Below are 18826 nucleotides of genomic sequence, written 5' to 3'. Positions count from 1 at the left end.
TACTTATAAAGATTAAAATTAAGAGATAATCTTACCTCAATTGCTAACATACACCCTGAGTCACTACGAGCATCTACATCCCTTACACTAGTATCATCAAATTCACTAGGTTCACCAACTGTACTTGAAACATCTTCTACAGATTCTTCTTCTTCATCTTCACTCTCAGATATGCTTTCATATCCATGCTCAAATGATTGTGTCACTTGCTCTGTACTGAATCTGCAGTTATATATTAATAAAATATTAATTTTATATATAATTATAGGAAAAATATCAAACATTCTGAAAATTCAAAACTAATGAAGTTATTTTTTTAATATTAAGACCTCTAAATTTATTTTTTAAAACCAGAATGCATTGCAATTTTAGCCACTCTTCTACTCCTATTATATGTAATAACAGACATTATATATTTTATTTACAGATTATTATGAAATGTATAAAGAAAGAACAATATGATTTATTACTTTGCATATTTATCAAAAGATAATTCAGACATTACATGACTATGTTCAGAAAATTTTGTATTGTTTGTGTAAGAGCAGCATGGGCTTGTTAAAGATAGGCCCTTGTTTCAGTAACATATTTTATAATAGGGTGATAAGTGCATGCTGGAAAGAGGAAACCCATACAGTAATTTTTCTAGATTTTGTAGACATTTGAAGAAATCCACATGACACTACTACTACTACTATTGAAATTAAGGGCAGGGGGATAGACTGGGGGGGGTATTGTCTTTTAGGGGTTGTTATCAGGTTGACATAGAGGAGATTTTTCATAGATGGGAGAGGGGTGTTGAACAAGAGGCCATTGCTGGAAATTGTATAAGGAAAGTGTAAGTAGAGGAGTGAGGAGCAGATTCTTTGCATGGAGAGTGGTTGGTGAGTGGAATGCATTGCCTGAGTGTGTTGTGAATGTAGACGCATTGAATCAGTTTAAGGCATAGTTGAATGAGCATTTGTGCAATAGTATGTACCTCCCACGATGAGTCTCTGACTCCATGGAAGTTAGATGTTAATTATTATTATTATTACGTAACACCTCCAGGGAGTCCAAAGACTCATCAAGGGAGGACACCTACTTTACAACTCTCAGTCTCCACCAACCGCAACTAAACCTTCATCATCTACACCAACACCTATCCATGATACCGACCACCACCACTAGTATTTTCACAGACAGTCACAAACATCCATGCCCATGGCAAGATTCGAACCGTTTTGGCTGGAGAGAGGATACGCTATCCACTTGGCCAACCAAGCTGGCAATAATACTAATGATGATAATAGTTGGTCAATCAAATGAGAAATAACATGAAATACCACAGTTTTTTTAGGACTGCTGTTTAATTTAATATCAATAATATAAGACAAGATTCGAGAGGAGATGTGTAATTATTTACTGATGATGATAAATTAGGAAGAGCAATGTCAAGAAGCTCTAATGTGGTAGGCTGGTAATTTGGATAAAAAAAAGAGAAAGATATCAGTTCAGAGTTGTAAAGTAAGTCATATACTTTAGCTAGAGAAAATGGAATGAGGTGTAGTGTAATGTAGTGTAGTGTACTAGAAAAATGACACTCCAGAAGGCAGAAAAAGAGCAAGGGATTTTGGGATGATGATGGTGGATAGGGAGCAGAAGTTGAGGGGATATATTATGAAAGTTATAAAGATAATCATAATAATGCTAAATATGGATATAGACCTTATGATCTCTTGTCCCATTTAGCTCTTTAAAAATATCTTTATTCCTTTTCTGGTGTAATAATGTATATATTGTGGTTTTTCTCGTGAATCTCATTTACTTGTTTTTTATTCTTTGTTTTGATAATATCTGGTTTCTACTAAAAGGGTTCTGGCAACAGAGAGCATTCCTGCTGCAAAAGGATACCTTCTTAATTAAAGTAAATGCCAACTAGACCCAGGTGGTAGATGACTCATCACCTAGTGAAACACCTGGCTTATCTGGGACCAGAACTGGTTCCTTCCTCCACCAACTTTCAACATGCAGTATGAGTGATACCCATTGAGGATATGCCAAATATACTGAAGGGATCTAGTACCTCCTCCAGAGCTTCCATCACTCAGTCAATACAGACTAAGTCCTTTGGTCAGAAAACCTGGGTTCGATTCCTATCCATGATACGAGGAACCTTTATCTGGTCTCTTTATACTAAAGGTGAGTTAGCCAGTCTCATATGGAGGTAGAGGGTTTTTTCACCTGGAAACTCTAGTTTTTTCGTCCCTTAGAATAGGCAAACCAGTCACGTGAACACACATGGATTTATAGCCATAAATGCTTACGACAATAGGGTCCTCACCACATGTTACTATGCCCATAATCAACCATGAGTCACATCATGATAGCCAACCTCCTGGATCGGAGATGACACGTGAATGGAATAGGAGTACCTCCGGCATCTGTGAGGATACAGCAGTAAAGCAGTTTCCACAGGCAGAATGCCAATTAGTGTACAGAACCAAACCAAATGGTACTAAATCAAAGGAAGTTCCTGATCAACTGGTGCATAATCTTGCTTCCAATTACACTGTGAGGTCATGCTTGAAGGGAGGCTGTGTAATAGTATGCAGGGACACTGTTGATTCCATGTTGTGGTTTGGAAACTGGATGCTCTCTGTATGGAAAAAAGAGAATTCCCTTCTCTTTTTTCTCTTCATCTTTTGAAACATCAAATATGAAACTAAGCCTGAATAAGCATAGTACCTCTGCAGTTAAACTAAAAAATAAACCTCTCTCTAAAATTCAAAAAAAAAGAAAAAAAAATCTCACAAACTCTTTCATAATCACTTTACCAACGTTCGTGGCATCAACAATAATTTAAATGTGCATCAGTATTACCTTCAGTCATCCAAACCTGATGTTCTGTTTCTGCCTGAACCTCAAATTTCTGCTAAATTAATCTGTCCAAATTACACCCTTTATGATGCCTTCTGCCATAAGAGAGAGAGGTGCTTATGCCTTTTGTGCATTCTGATATTCCTTGCCAAAGAAAGTCTGACCCTAGAATCTCACCTTTTTGACTTCCTGTGGCTTAAGATTTCTTTGCCACATTTTGTTACATCCATCTGCTGCCTCTACCATTCTCCCAATTCTGAAAGTCATTCTGATCTCTTTGACTTCCTGTCTTTAAAGTTCAGTTTCATTCAGTCAAAATTTCCAAACAGTGAAGTTGGTTTTTTTTTGTTTTTTTTTTGCTGATTTCAATGTCCACAATTCTAACTGGTTCCCTTTTTCAAATTTTACTGACTAAGCTCGAAGAGAGACAGAGATTTTTACTGTAAGCAAATAACATAAAACAGAACATTCATCTCCCTACCAGAATTCCTGACAATCCTCTTTGCTCACCCAACACTCTAAATCTCTTCTTAATTAGTTCCCTTTCCAGGTACTCTGTTCAGGTGACTGCTCCTCTTGGTAATTCAGATCACAATCTCATCAAAATTTCATCTCTGGTGGAACATTCTTCCATCAACAATTCACAATCTCATGTACTGTGGCATTACCAATAATGCCAAGTGTGACTTACATGAATTTCACTCCTGCTTTTCATGGTCAGAATACTGTTTTCATTCTTCTGTTGTAATCTTGTTATAGAAATAATCCATGTTGGAACGGAAGTTTTCATTCCTCACTCTGTTTGAATTTCCCAACCCATATCTAAACCATGGTTCTCCAAAACGTGTTCCAGGGCAGTCCAAGAAAACCAAACAGCCAATCACAACTGGCTTGGGAGCAAATTTTGTCCAACTGTACTACCTCCTCTATCTCACCCTAATAGCAGCATTGTAACACCACCTAAAGACAAAGCTGATGTCCTGGCCTCATTCTTCTCTTCCAATTCCTCCTATATGATCATCACAAATTACATGCATCTTATGCCTCCTATGACCTTCTGCCAGGAAGACATCAGAAAAGTCTTGAATAACTTGGATACCACAAAGATAGCCAGTCCTGATGGAATCTCACCCATTGTGCCCAAGAGATGTGCTCCTGAATTAGCCAGCTGTTTAATCGTCTAGCACTAAAAAAGTACTCAATTGGCATCCAACCTAGAGCATGGAAGAAAGGCCACATACAACAAGTTCTCACAAAAATTGATAAAGGTTTATGATCAAGCTATCAACCCATTACTCTCATTTCATTTTATCTAAAGTAATTGAAAGGGTTATCAAAAGTCAATGCTTTGAGAACTGCCATCCAATTAGTGACTACCAGCATGGATTTGAGACATGGAAGCTGACCAAAAAACAGGAGGCTAAATTAAATGGTTTTCAAACAAAATATCTGTTTAAATATTAAAAATATTTTGGCCCTAGTGTATAAAAAATGATAACTTATATATAAGCTGACTGTGCAAAAAAGCATCACCGATGAAATAAAAAAAATGCAAATGGAAATGGATTGAACATATATACTGAGAATTGATAGCCAAGAGATTCATAGAGTGGCTTTGACATGGTTCCCAGAAGGAAAACAAAAAAGGTGAAGGTCTGTGAAATTAACTTGGCAGAGAATGACAGAAAAGGAAAGAAGACCTGCTGGCTGGAGAGATGCTGAACTGGCAGCTCAGGACAAAGATATCTGGAAGAAATGGATCTCAGCCTCATGGGCCATGAAGCACAAAAAGGATAAGTAAGTATGGATTTTTCCAATTTTGATCCATAGATCTCCTGGCCTATATCACACACCTCTGGACCCATTCCATGGAATGGTTTGGTAAAACCTGTGTCTCTGCTCTTGACATCTTCACGGCTTTTAATAGGATCTGGCATCAAGGGCTTCTCAACAAGTTACCATCAATCCAACTGCCTTCGTCCTTGGGCAATTAGATTGCCAGTTTTCTCTCAGATTGATCCCTGCATGTAATGGTGGCTAGAGTTCTCTCTTCAGACTGTCCTGTTAATGCCAGCATCCCTCAGGGGTTCTGTCATTTCACCCACCCTCTTCCTGATTTATATAAATGACCTGCTCTCATTACTGCAAACTCTATTCATAGTTTGCTATGATAGCACACTCCACTCATCCTACTACTATGACAAGATCATTTGTAATAAATGTCCTGAATGCTGATCTCCAGAATATCCTTGATTGGGGTGAAAACAACCTAGTCAACTTCAATGCTTCTAAAACATAGCTTTGCTTGTTTTCTCACAAAAAAGACCTCAGATCTTCTTCACTTAATTTTGATAATGCTCAGCTCAACAATCAAAATCAAATCTCTCTCTTCACAGATTGATTCTTAGTCCAAACCTTTCCTGGTAATCATATCACTTCGATAGCATCATCAGCTTGAAAATAACTTGGCATCCTTTTCCACTCCTCTGCTGAACAGTTACTTACTCTGTATAAATCCCAAATCAAACTAACCTTGGAACGCTGCTCTCATATTTGGAATGGTGCACCTAAGACCTCTCTAAAAATTCTTGATGTTCTTCAGAAATGGACAGTTTGGTTGATTAATGAATGACACTTCTCTTACAGACTCTCCTCAATCACTTTCTTATAGAAGATCAGTTTCTGCATTGCATCTCTTCTATGGATATTTTCATGGCCATTATTCAGCAAAACTATCATCCATTATACCTCCCATTTCTGCCAGATCTACAGGAGCTTGAAACAGTTGCTCAACATCCTTTTACATTTGAACTGCATGCTCACCAAGCCTGCTACTCTACTCCTAGTTATCTTTCATTCCATCCACCCAAGTTCCACAGAACTTAGGTGGATGGAATGAAAGCCTTCCCCCTACTCATAAAGCATTTCCAAAGGACTACAACTTCCCACATTTCAAGAGAATATCAACAGATCACTTCTCTATTCCTGATCTCTGCCCACACATAGCATTCATTTTCTATGGGACCTTCTGCCTTTTGTGTATGAGGAAGTAATAAAATAAAATAAAAAAACAGGGGAAAGAGAAGTAAAGAATGCCAGTGTGTATATATCACCAGCATGAGCAGATTTTCAGTATGCTATTAGATAAAAGCTTACTACTTGGTTCACTTAAGAGTGAAATGTTAAAAGAAGGTCAACTTGGTAATTATTTCCTACTTCTTACCTTATATTTTGCTCTTATATATGCTTCCTATATGTGAAGACATTAATGCTGCATCAATAAAGTGCCACAACATGCAAATCAAAACCAGATCTCTACAACTTCTGTAAACTCCAAACATGATATTTACATAGTTAACTCTCAGCATAAAAATATTATCATAATAATTATTCTAGAGATAACTGGCAACAAGCATATTCAGTAGATTTTATGAATATGTAATAAAATAAAAAAAAAACTAAACATAGATTAAAGAATAAGCAAGAACTCAGACAGCTATCTCTACAATGTGTGTGTAGGATGATATGGTCAATGTGACTGCTTACAGGTGGAAACTAGATAACTGGGAAGAGACCCCACAGTTAGTCAACCAACTAGAGCAGAGAACCACTAGAGCTCTGACCCAATGTTCCAATCCTCATCTTCCTTTGGTATATCTTGTTAATGGGCATCCACCCAGATTACTGTGTAAACAAAGATAGGTTGGCAGTTCGATACTTAGCAAATGAGTTTCACACTGTATCAGCTTAAACCATACATGCTATATGATGTTACAACATAATCAAATATGTTGGTGGGGAACTGCTCAGTTAATCAAGGGTATCCTACTATATTCATCAAGGAACCAGTATGAGCAGTCAACAGAACTGAAAATAGGTGACCATCAACAAAAGAACCTTCAGTGGAAAAGAGGTACAGCCAGCAGAGCAATTCTGGAAATACCATTTCAATATAACTGGTGTCATTGAGACGGATGAAACTATTATTATTATTACTATCAACACCCGAGCTCCATGGAGTCAGAGACTCATCGTGGGAGATACTCACTATTGCATACAATGCTCGTCCAACCGCGATTCAATGTGTCCACATCCACAACACACTCAGGCAATGCATTCCACTCACCAACCACCCTCCATGCAAAGAACCTGCTTCTCACTCCTTTGCTCACACCCTCCTTATACAGCCTCCAGCAATGGCCTCTTGTTCTACTTCCTTCTCCACTTCTATGAAAAATCTCTTTCATGTCTATCTGATAACCCACGACCAGTTTATATGTCTCGATCATATCCCCCCCTCTTCCTCCTATTCACGAGGCTCTGCAACTTACATTCCCTCAATCTGTTCTTGTACTCCACATTCCAAAGACCACCTTTGTGAATCTTCTCTGCACCCTTTCCAACATATCCTCGTCACCATGAAAACCCAGTGACCAAATCTGTGCACAATAATCCATATGAGGCCTGATCAAGGCCTTATACAATGGAATCATAACCTCTCTATTTCTGCATGTCAGGGTTCTCCGCATCATTGCCATTATTCGATGTGATGTCTTCACAACTTGTGCAATGTAACTCCTGACATTGAACTAACAGTTCCACTTACCTGTGCATTCATGCAATCTATTCAAATCCCCTTGTAAGGCATTAACATCAGCCTGACTATACATTGCTCTCCCCAAATAGGTGAGATACTGCTAATTAATAACTCTAATGTCAATATTCAAACAACAATGACCAGAAAAAGAAAGGAGTATCTATAGTGCCAACACTGAACACAAAAGGAAATGTCTTGGTTGGGAGACAATTTCAATTTGAAGCAGAATGGTACAAGCAAATTTCAAAATGGGAACTTTGGAAATTGTTACTGATTTGTGCATATGATCAAGTGGGAGGTTCAAGTAAGAAAGAAGTATTTTTGAGTCAGCTTATTTTCAGTAGGACAGCTGATATAAATGATATGTTATTCTTTTTGGAGAACTAAAAAGCAGAATAGAAAATGAATAACACATGGAAATGTTCTGGGGAAAAGGCAGGACTAATAAAAATAGAAGGGATACCCTGTTGGTTTTCTTTTCAAGACATGGACTACTATATTATTATTATTCAGGCCTCCATGGAGTCAAAAGACTCATCGTGGGAGGTCCTTCCTAAGAACATAAAGTCTGTCAAGACTCATCGAGGGGAGGTCCCTACCTAAGAAGCACAAAGTCTATCATACCACTCTTTAAACTCATTGACCGTTCTCGCTCCCACCACTCCATCAGGCAATGCATTCCACGGTTCAACCACCCTCCACGCAAAGAAACCACTCCTTACCCTCTTGCTCACAGTTTCCTTTCGTAACTTCCAGGGATGACCTCTTGTCATCACTCCTTCCCGCTGTTCAACCAAGCAAAAGAACTCCCCAGTGTCAACCCTGTAACCACCTCTCAACAGTTTAAAAGTCTCAATCATATCACCTCTCCTTCTTCTATCCACCAAACTCTGTAGTCCACATTCCCTCAGCCGATCCTCATAACTATCCTTGTACAGTCCTGAAACCATCTTTGTCATCCGTCTTTGTATCCTTTCCACAGTTAATTTATCCCCTTCAAATCCTGGGGACCAAATCTGAGAACAATAGTCCAAATGTGGTCTGATCAGAGACTTATACAACGGAATGATAACCCTCTTATCTCTACAGGTCAGTATCCTTCTCATAATTGCAGCAATCCTCTGTGTTGCCTTTACCACCTTTGCAATATGTCCCCTAAACTTCAGGTTTCTATCAATCATCGATCCCAGATCTCTTGTCTCCCCTACTTCCTCCAGTATAACTCCTCCCATAGAGTATGCAGCATCCCATCGATGTTTCCCAAACCTCAAGACCTTACATTTTGCTGCATTAAACTGACACATATATCCCTAACACCATGTTTCAATATAAAAATAAAGAAATTCACATGGAGAGAACATATGAGAAAGAAGAAGAAGACAAGACATTATGTTATTGCTGAGAGTGATATCTCTACATTGATTCAGTACATGCAAACATACAGTACATTTGAAATAGGTAGTTACCACCATTTAGTTCTGAGCAACATAAAAATGTGCAGCACACATTCTTTTTAAAACTCTTTCAAAGTTGGGTAGCTTTGTTTTCAGGAATGAACTGCAGACTCGCATACACCAAATATTACTGGGGGGGGGGGGGGAGAAAAAGTGAGCATTGAAGCTAATTCAGTCATGGAGATATGCAATGATGTCTGCATGAGTAGAAAAATCAAATCTGATAATTGCCTGTTCAACTCCTTGAGTGAAAAAGCTAAACAGGCAATCCTGAAAAAGCACAAATCATATAAAAAATTCCTAATGAGTTAGTAATGTGCTCTCAGAGACAATGGAAAAATACAGAAGATAAATATCAAGAAGATGACAAGATGTTAATGAGAAAATAGTACCACAAAGAAATCAAAAGTAAAACTGAAAAGCAGTACCGGGTGATTATAAAATAACATCAAGTGTTCAGAGCCCTCTAGCAAGTAATGTATTTGACGAAACACACCAATATTCGGTAGATGTACACAGTGGAACATGGGGATTCGATTTAACAAAAAAAAAAAAAGTACCAAAAGTCACCAACAGGGGAAATTTTAGCACTGTCAAATTAATTTTAGTAGGTGTAACTAATGAATGACTAAATGGCAAATGAGAGACAGCACACATCAATTTCATGACGTTTGTTGTTAATTACAAATGAGGTGCAATATGACCACCATGCTGATGTTCCAGGAACTGCATACGGTGCACGACATTTTCCACAGTGGCTCGCAACATATCGGAATTGATTTGTCTCACGTGTAACATTATTCGATCTTTCAAAGTTGGAATATCAGGTACATGTCCTTGATACACAATGCTTTTAAGAAATACCCACAGCCAAAAGTCACAAGGATTGAGATCAGGTGATCTCGGTGGCCATGGCGTGGGAAATGCACGACTAATGATTCTTCTGAATCATTAGTCGTGCATTTCCCATGTGCATCAGTCGTGAATCATTAGTCAGAGAAATGTTGTCGCAAAACACGCTGTACCTGAAGTCCGATGTGGGGGTGGTGCACCATCCTGCATGAAGATTGTCGAATCGAGACATCCTCTTTGCTGCAGTTGTGGAACCACAAAGTTCTGTAGCATATTGGCATACCTGTTAGCACTGACGGAACAGGTCACTGGTCCATTTTGGTGATTTTCCTCGTAAAAGTATGGACCGATGATAAAAGATGCCATAAATCTGCACCACACTGTGACTTTGGGCGAGTGGATAGGCATCTGCAGACACACGTGCAGATTAGTTGCAGCCCAAATGTGACAGTTGCATGTGTTAATATCACCGTTCAAATAAAAGTGTGCTTCGTCACTCCATAAAATCTGCCACGGCCATGCATCATCCACTTCCACGCACGCTAAGACTCTCAAAGATAAGTCGATTCGTGTGGTCGCATCACCAGGGAGCAATTCTTGAACATGACTGATTTTATAGGGGTAAAACTTCAACATCTGATGTAGGATTTTCCACACCGTTGTGTATGCGATATCCGTTTGCCCGGGTTATTGCACGAGCAATAACCCGGGCAAACATATTGTGGAACAGGAACAGGAGATGACATTGTGGAACTGCTATTGTGGAACAGGAGATGACAAATATGCCGGTACCCTGTATATTTGTCATCTCCTGTTCCACAATAGCAGTTGCAACTTGTTCAACTTGTTGGTGATTGATTGGTTTGTGTCCCCTGCCTATCTGCACTGCTAGAGTTCCAGTAGTTTCAAATCGCCGAATCAGTTTTTGTAAGTTTGTTACGCTAATCGGTCCTTTTCATAAATTTTTCATACGCCGAAAATCATGAAGACAAGCACTGGCATTATTGTTCCGCTGATAATAGAGTTTGACTAACAAAGCACGTTCACATAAGGTAAGAGGCATCGAAAAGCGGTTCATCAATGAATGATACGAAATCTCACAGGCTTTTCTTTTATTGAATGATCGCTCAAAAGAAACGCGATAATGCAAATTAATGCATTTTACTCAGCAAACAGTGCCAAAATTTTCCCTGTTGGCAACTTTTGGTACTTTTTTTTTTGTTGAATCGAATCCCCATGTTCCACTGTGTATGTGGAACATGGGGATTCGATTCTACCGAATATTGGTGTGTTTCGTCCAATACATTACTCGCTAGAGGGTTCTGAACACTTGACGTTATTTTATAATCACCCGGTATATCCTGGATGTCCAGAATAAACTTTGAAAAATTATTAAATGAGAATGTGACAAAAGAATAGTGGTGGGGGAAAAATACAGGAAGAATAAGGTCATGATTATATTTCAGTATTGGAGTTTAGTAGATGATATTACAATCTGAATTCCTGATAACTAGAGCAGAGGTCTCAAGATATCCAGGTATCATGGTATGCAGTTACATATGAAACTGAATATGAAAATTACAGATGAATTTTCTTATTGCAAGCATGCTTAAGGAGAGGCTTTTTTTTTTTTTTTTTTTTTTGTGAAAAGAAACTTGGGAAATAACAAACTGGGTTTGGGCCAAATAGGGTTATCAAGATCCAATTTTTATTTTAAGACAAATAGTTGAGAAAACAGGAATCTCTCTAAATTTCTTGGAAGATCTGGAAAGGCATATGATAATGTACTCAATACAACTACGATACAAATACGTTAAAATACAACTTTTGTTTGGGGTAAAAGGAACATTGCAATGAGCAATATACAATTTATATTATTATTATCCAGACCTCCATGGAGTCAAAAGACTCATCGTGGGAGGTTCTTCCTGAGAAACACAAAGTCTATCATGACCGTTCTCACTCCATCAGGCAATGCATTCCATGGTTCAACAACCCTCCATGAAAAGAAACCACTCCTCATCCTCTTGCTCAAGATTTCTTTCGTAACTTCCAGGGATGGCCTCTTGTCATCCCTCCTTCCCTCTGTTCAACCAAACAAAAGACCTCCCCAGTGTCAACCCTGTAATCACCTTTCAACAGTTTAAAAGTCTCAATCATATCACCTCTCCTTTTTCTATCCACCAAACTCTGCAGTCCATATTCCCTCAGCCGATCCTCATTTATTGCTCATTGTTAGAATTAAAGGATGTACAGGAAGATGGTTTGGTATAAAGCAGATATAAAAAAAAAGCAAGAATGCAAAGATTGTATCTCTGGGATTAAAACATAGAATTGGAGACACAGTGTTAAACTCAGCTCTTTATGAAGGTGATATATTATATAAAATCCAAAATAAATCCACATAATTTCTTTTAATGGAATAACTATAGTAACAAATTTGGTATGAAAATCAATAATAAAATGACAAAATGTGAAAACTGACAGGAACGTGGAAATCACTAACTGCATTCTAAATAGTGAACTTACAGGGAAATTATTTCAGCTGTGTAGGCACAATCTTAGTGAAGATGGTAAATTAAATATTATTATTATTATTATTACCCCAAGACCTCATGGAGTCAAAGACTCATCTGGGAGGTCCTTTTATCACACACACAGCTCATCATACCATGTCTTAAACATACTCAAACTCCTTGCAGACACCACACTCTCAGGTAAGGCATTCCAATTATTCACAACTCTGCACGAAAAAAAAAACTGCCTTTCACTCCCCCTACTCACACCCTCTTTATACAGTTTCCAGGGATGACCTCTGGTTCTTCCCTGATCTCCCACTATTCTCTGTAGAACTTCTCCACCATTGATCTTATAACAACCCCTTACCAACTTGTAGGTCTCTATCATATCTCCCCCTCTTCCTCCTGTCCACCAGACTCTGCAAATTACATCTTCTCAATCTTTCCTTATACTCGACATTCCAGAGATCAGAAGCTACCTTAGTCAGTCGCCTTTGGACCCTTTCCAACATCTCTTCATCCTTCTGAAAACCAGGTGACCAAATGTAGGCACATAGTCCATGTGTGGCCTAATCAAAGCCTTATACAATGGAACAAGAATCTCTCTACTTCTGCACGTCAGTGTCAGAAACAGATAACAGAATAAATAAATAAAATAAAACAAACACCAACTAACTATATACAAGAGAATGTTTTAACTTAAGGATCTGAAAGTTGGATTATAAATAAAATACTTTAGTGTTTAGAGAAGTAAATATATGTTATCAACGGCAGAATCATTAAAAATGAGATATTAGGAACTTAAGACATTATTGGTATTCAATATTATTGGTATTCATATTCTTGAATACCAATAATGTCTTAAGACATTATTGGTATTCAAGAATATGTAAGCAGAGCTAATCTAAAGTAGAATGGTCACTTAAAGTGAATGGAAAAAAAAGAAAGGTTAGCAAAACAGTTATCTAATGACTAGATGGGGGACAAAAAAAAACAACTTAAAGTAGGTTAAGATTTGGCTGGAGACTGATATAGTTAGGAAACCAAAATGTAAAATAGGACAATATTGGAGACCTGAGAAATAACAGATTAAGAGATTATATATCTTTAATAGTATTATGATAATGCCGATTTAATTGCATAGTTCAATGCTGTTGGCACACTCTCCCTCGATGAGTCTTTGGACTCCCTGGAGGTGTCACATAATAATAATAAAATAATAATAATAGCACTGTTATTCTATTGAGACTTTTTTCTGATATGTACTTCCTTTATTGGTAGTACATATCAGGAAATGATAATATAGCTAAATGAAAAGCAAATAGCAAGAGGGTGAGAAGTGGTTTCTTTGCATGGAGTGTGGTTGAACCATGGAACACATTGCCTGATGGAGTGGTGAGAGCAAGAACAGTCAATGAGTTCAAGGAGTGATATGATAGACTTTGTGTTTCTTAGGAAGGACCTCCCACGATGAGTCTTTTGACTCCATGGAGGCCTGAATTGGTAGTATTGGTAGTACATATCAGGAAATGATATGTATAGCTAAATGAAAAGCAAATAGCAAGAGGGTGAGAAGTGGTTTCTTTGCATGGAGTGTGGTTGAACCATGGAATGCATTGCCTGATGGAGTGGTGAGAGCGAGAACGGTCAATGAGTTCAAGGAATGGTATGATAGACTTTGTGTTTCTTAGGGGGGGGGACCTCCCATCGATGAGTCTTGATAGACTTTGTGTTTCTTAGGAAGGACCTCCCACGATGAGTCTTTTGACTCCATGGAGGCCTGAATAATAATAATAATAATAATAATAATTATGAAGAGTGCTTGAGGCAATGTGGAAAATGTAGAAAAGAGGAGATATAAGAGAGATCTTCAAGTCGGTTAAGGGATTTTATCACATTAAATTATATGGAAGGAATTATAAAAAAGAGTGGAGGTTAAGATGGGAAGAACAAGAGGCCATGCCTGGAAGTATAAAGATGTAATGAAGAAGGAACGGTGTGTGGAGAAGATTTTTTTTTGTGTGGAGAGTTCTTGGTGAGCAAAATGCATTGCCAGAATGCATTGTGAATGCTGGTAGCATAAGTAAAGTATCTTCAAAGCTCATTATGATAGACGTGTTGCTGGTTGAATGGGCATCTCACGATGAGTCTGTTGAGTAATAATAATATACATTATTTGTACACTTTAAGAAAGTCAAAAAAATTATGATGTTATCATTTTCATTCTAAACATATCCAGATATCATTTCTTTATATGTTTAGAAGAAAACAGGGATAAATGTTGCTGTTTATTCCAGACTCTCTAGATCAGATCCATGAAATTTTCTTGTTTCAGTTAGTTGATTATCCAGTTTGTGCAAGACAGCAGCTCATTTTTTGATGTATAAACAATCAAGGATATGTTTGGTAGTGATGTTCACAGTTATAACAGTTTGTACATTTGAGATAAGTTTTCATTCCATCAATTATAATTATTATTATTTTATTATTACATGACACCTCCAAGGAGTCCAAAGACTCATCGAAGGAGGGCACCCACTCTACAACTCTCCGTCTTCACCACTCAATCCACCAACTACAGCAAATCACATCATCTACCCCAATGCCATCTACTGCCCACCATCACCACCCACTTTCACAGACAATCACAAACATCCATGCCCATGGTGGGATTCGAATCATCAGCCTTTTGGCTGGAGAGTGGATATGCTAACCACTCGGCCAACCATTTCACTGAAAATAATTTTACTGTTGAGTGCTCCCATAGTGTAATTGGAAGAATGATGGAACATTGCACCCTTCAACTGGACAAGACCCTACTTAAGTACTCATCATGACGAATTTTTAAATGTTTTTTTTTTAATTGAAGGTGAGTTAGCCAATCTCTTATGAAAACATACACACGCACACTGATTTATAGACAAAATTACAATGCAACCAACAGTATTTCATTGATATCATAAGATGATGCCACATTACCTATATGGATCTCATGGCTATTGTGTCATCATACACTAAACAAACAAAAATACCGAAATGGTATTGCCAGGTTTCAAACAGCAGCCAATTCCTCTTCCTTTAGTTCATGTAATAACTTCAGGAGTCTAAGGAGTTCTTCTGTTCTATATTCACACTAATCATAATGTAGACAGTTCTTTTTCTATAAAGTGGTTTGCTAATTGTTAATTAGTACTTTAAGACAGTCTTGTTCAATATATGCAGTGTCTAGGTGAGAGCTTCTTATTATTATTATTACATGATACCTCCAAGGAGTCTAAGGACTCATCAAGGGAGGGAACTTACTCTACAACTCTCCATCTCCACTACTCAATCCACCAACTATCACGAACCACAACGAATCATTATCATCTGCACCAACGCCATCTACTTCCCAACACCATTACTAGTATTTTCACTGACAATCACAAACATCCATGCCCACAGCAGGATTCGAACCTGCAATCTTTTGGCTGGAGAGCGGATATGCTAACCACTCAGCCAACCCTATTTCATGTTCTTCGAATACATATGAAGGGATCCACTACAGCTGAACCTCACAAATATCCGATCTTTTAATTTTTTATAGCTAAGACTGTCCATTAGCAAGGCACTGGGGGACAAAGATCATTCAGAGTTGTTGTTTTTTTAATTATTATCTAATTTGAGGGATGCTATTCTGAAGCTGTGCATAGGGTTGTAACATACCTAGATCCAGCCTTAGTAACAACCTACATCTGTAAGTTATTGTTTTGTAGAGTTGACTGCAAAACTACTTCAGATTCTAGACTAGAGATAGGAATTTCTGATCAGAAATTAGAACTATGGTCTGGATTTCTGTGATTTTTGTATTATTTTGATCTGAAGCATGTGAAAGATTACTGCTCAACTGTCATATTTTCCATCAGCTTGTATACTTCCATTTGTATAATGTACCATAAATTGGGATGCGAGGCATTTAGGTCTATTTTTTTTTTAGATTATTAACACACGATCTCCATGGAGTCAAAAGACTCATTGTGGAAGGTACACAACGAGTCTTTGAACAATGCCTTAAACTCATTCAATGTATTCACATTCACTGCAATGTCATGCAATGCATTCCACTCACTAACCACTCTCTATGCAAAAACTTACTCATGTCCCTGCTCATACTCTCCTTATACAGCATCCAGGAATGTCTTTTTGTTCTGCCTCTTCTATGAAAAATTTCTGTAACAACTCTTTACCAACTTAAATGTCTGAATCATATCCCCTCTCTTCCTCCTATTCCCAAGGCTTTGCAAACTGCATTCTCTCAATCTATTATCATATCCCAAAGACTGGTTAATACCTTAGTTTTCTTTGGACCCGTTCCAATATGTCCTCATCACCACAAAAACCAGTGGACCAAATCTGTGCATGGTAATCCATGTGAGGTCTGATCAAGGCCTTATACAATATAACCAGAACCTGTTAAATGACATATACTTGCCATAATCTGATATGATGACTTCAAAACTTGCACGAGTTCCGAACTTCAGATTTCTGTCCACCACTTCTGCCAAAATTTCCCCTCCAAGTGTATACTTTGCATCCCATTGTTGCTTTACACTTTTCAACACTGAACTAACAGTTCCATACTGTTACCCACATACAATCTATTCAAGTCCTCCTTGTAAGGTCACATCGGCTTGATTATTCATCACTCTCCCCAGTTTTACATCATCTGCAAACAGTTGTATATCACCAGTTAAGCCCATCCCAGTATAATTAATATACAAATTAAATAACAATAGTCTCAAAACAGACCCCTGTGGCACACCACTAGTGACTTTCCTCTTCTGGGATACTGAACTCCCCCCCCCCATTCCTATATACAACTGGCTGATAAGTATTTCAGAGTTAATTGCTTATTCACCTCACTAATCTATCATTCAATGCCATCCGCTCCAGTTTAGTTATCAACATCTGGTGTAGCAATCTATCAAAAGCCTTTCCAAAATGTAAGTGTACCACTGTGTCCTTGTCCAATACATTTGTCACCTTGTTATACTACATAAGTAATTAGTTACTAGACATTAAATAGGGACATGTCGTAGATATAAACTTATGGCTGGTCTTTGCAAAAGCCTTTTGACAGGATCCTATCCTATCCTGTGGTCTCCTCTCTATTGAGAGGGTTGCAGCTAATTACTAGGGAGATTACGAAGCAAGATAGTTTCCTGTTGCCTTCCTTGCTATAAGTATTTATGACTGTAGCCATGTGTGTTCATGAGATGGATTTGCCTATTTTTGAGGGATGAAAAACCTGAGTTATTGGCAGAAGGGGTTTTTACAAGATTAATTCAGAGGAAATTTTTCAGAACAGGTGTGTTGGTGGGAGAGCTAGGGGCCATCCATGGAACATATGTAAGAGTGTAGTTAGCAAGGGTGTTAGAATTAGGTTTATTGCTTGGAGAGTAGTGAATGAGTGGAATAGGTTGCCAGAGTCTGTTGTGGTTACCATGACTGTGAATGCCTTCAAAGCAAAGTATGATAGATACTGCACAAATGTTGGATAATTCTTGACATGATGGACTCCTAAGGACTCCTTGGAGTTGTCCGTAATAATAATAATAAAAATAGCAGCTTCACTCATGTAAAAGAAAACTAGAATTTATTAAAAATTAAAGATACCAAGAAATTATATACTTGGTTTAATCCTTTATCCAAGTGTAAGCAAACAAAGTTTGCGACTGAAGTATTTTCAGGACTAGGGCAACTCGTATAAGGAATCTAAGACTTCGCATCACTTGCCTTAGTATCCCATAATGCAAAGCACATCTCCTTGCAGGCATGTATAATGCTATACATTATAGGAAGGGTCACTACCCAGACTAGTTTCGACCTTTACAGAGGTCTCTTCAGTGGGAGCTAGACTCAGAGGTGATACTAAGGATGCAGGACATATATGGCACAGAGGGTGAAGCTTGATGCTTTTTATATTCCCTGTTGTCTGTTTCGAGAGCAGTGATGGGAGAGATTTGTGAGCTATTTTAGCTCGCCCTGAGTGGGCAGAAGTGGTTACACGTCGTTGAGTATTAGGATGGCTTTCGGTCTTTCATGTTTCCAGTGGTCATTACCGTCATAATTTCCGGCTTGTTGTATTAGTTGATTTGGATGTATAGATGTCTTCATAAAGAATTTTTCTGCTAGGGAGCATAGTAGTGGAGAGATGTAGTGGATATTTATGCCCCGGTGGATCTGGGCGTTCCTGATGAACCACGGGGTGTCCAAGATCATTTGCAGGCACTTGTTCTGTAGTCTTTGTAGCTTGAGGATGTTTGTCTTGGAGGTATGGCTCCAGGCTGGGGAGGCATATATAATTGTGGAATGGATCACTGTCTTGTAGAGTAGAATTTTGTTTCTTGTGCTTATAGTTTGCTGTGTCTATTGATCAAGGGGTACAGCTGGGCAATAACTTTTGAAGCTTTGGTGCATGTGCTCTTGATGTGGCTGCTGAAGCATAATCGTTAGTCGAGAAGTATTCCAAGGTATTTTGTTTCAGTTTTCCAGGGAATTTTAGA

At 38.1% G+C, this 18826-nt stretch overlaps 1 protein-coding gene across 3 annotated transcripts in view; it reads right to left on the bottom strand.

Moving 5' to 3' along the window:
* The window catches only part of LOC150101904 (FYVE, RhoGEF and PH domain-containing protein 2-like), a 310945-nt gene that overhangs the window by 135083 nt on the left and 157036 nt on the right, over positions 1-18826 (bottom strand). For all 3 annotated transcript variants that reach the window (XM_090400010.1, XM_090400009.1, XM_090400011.1), the window contains one exon: positions 36-222. In XM_090400010.1, the coding sequence (XP_090256136.1) occupies positions 36-222 (187 nt within the window). The remainder of the gene's footprint in view (positions 1-35; positions 223-18826) is intronic.

This window comes from Typopeltis vanoorti, chromosome 11, assembly GCF_054136105.1.
Source record: "Typopeltis vanoorti isolate ZY-2024b chromosome 11, IOZ_Tvanoo_1.0, whole genome shotgun sequence".
Classification (NCBI taxonomy): Eukaryota; Metazoa; Arthropoda; class Arachnida; order Uropygi; family Thelyphonidae; genus Typopeltis; species Typopeltis vanoorti.
This window is presented reverse-complemented; position numbering and strand designations above follow the sequence as displayed.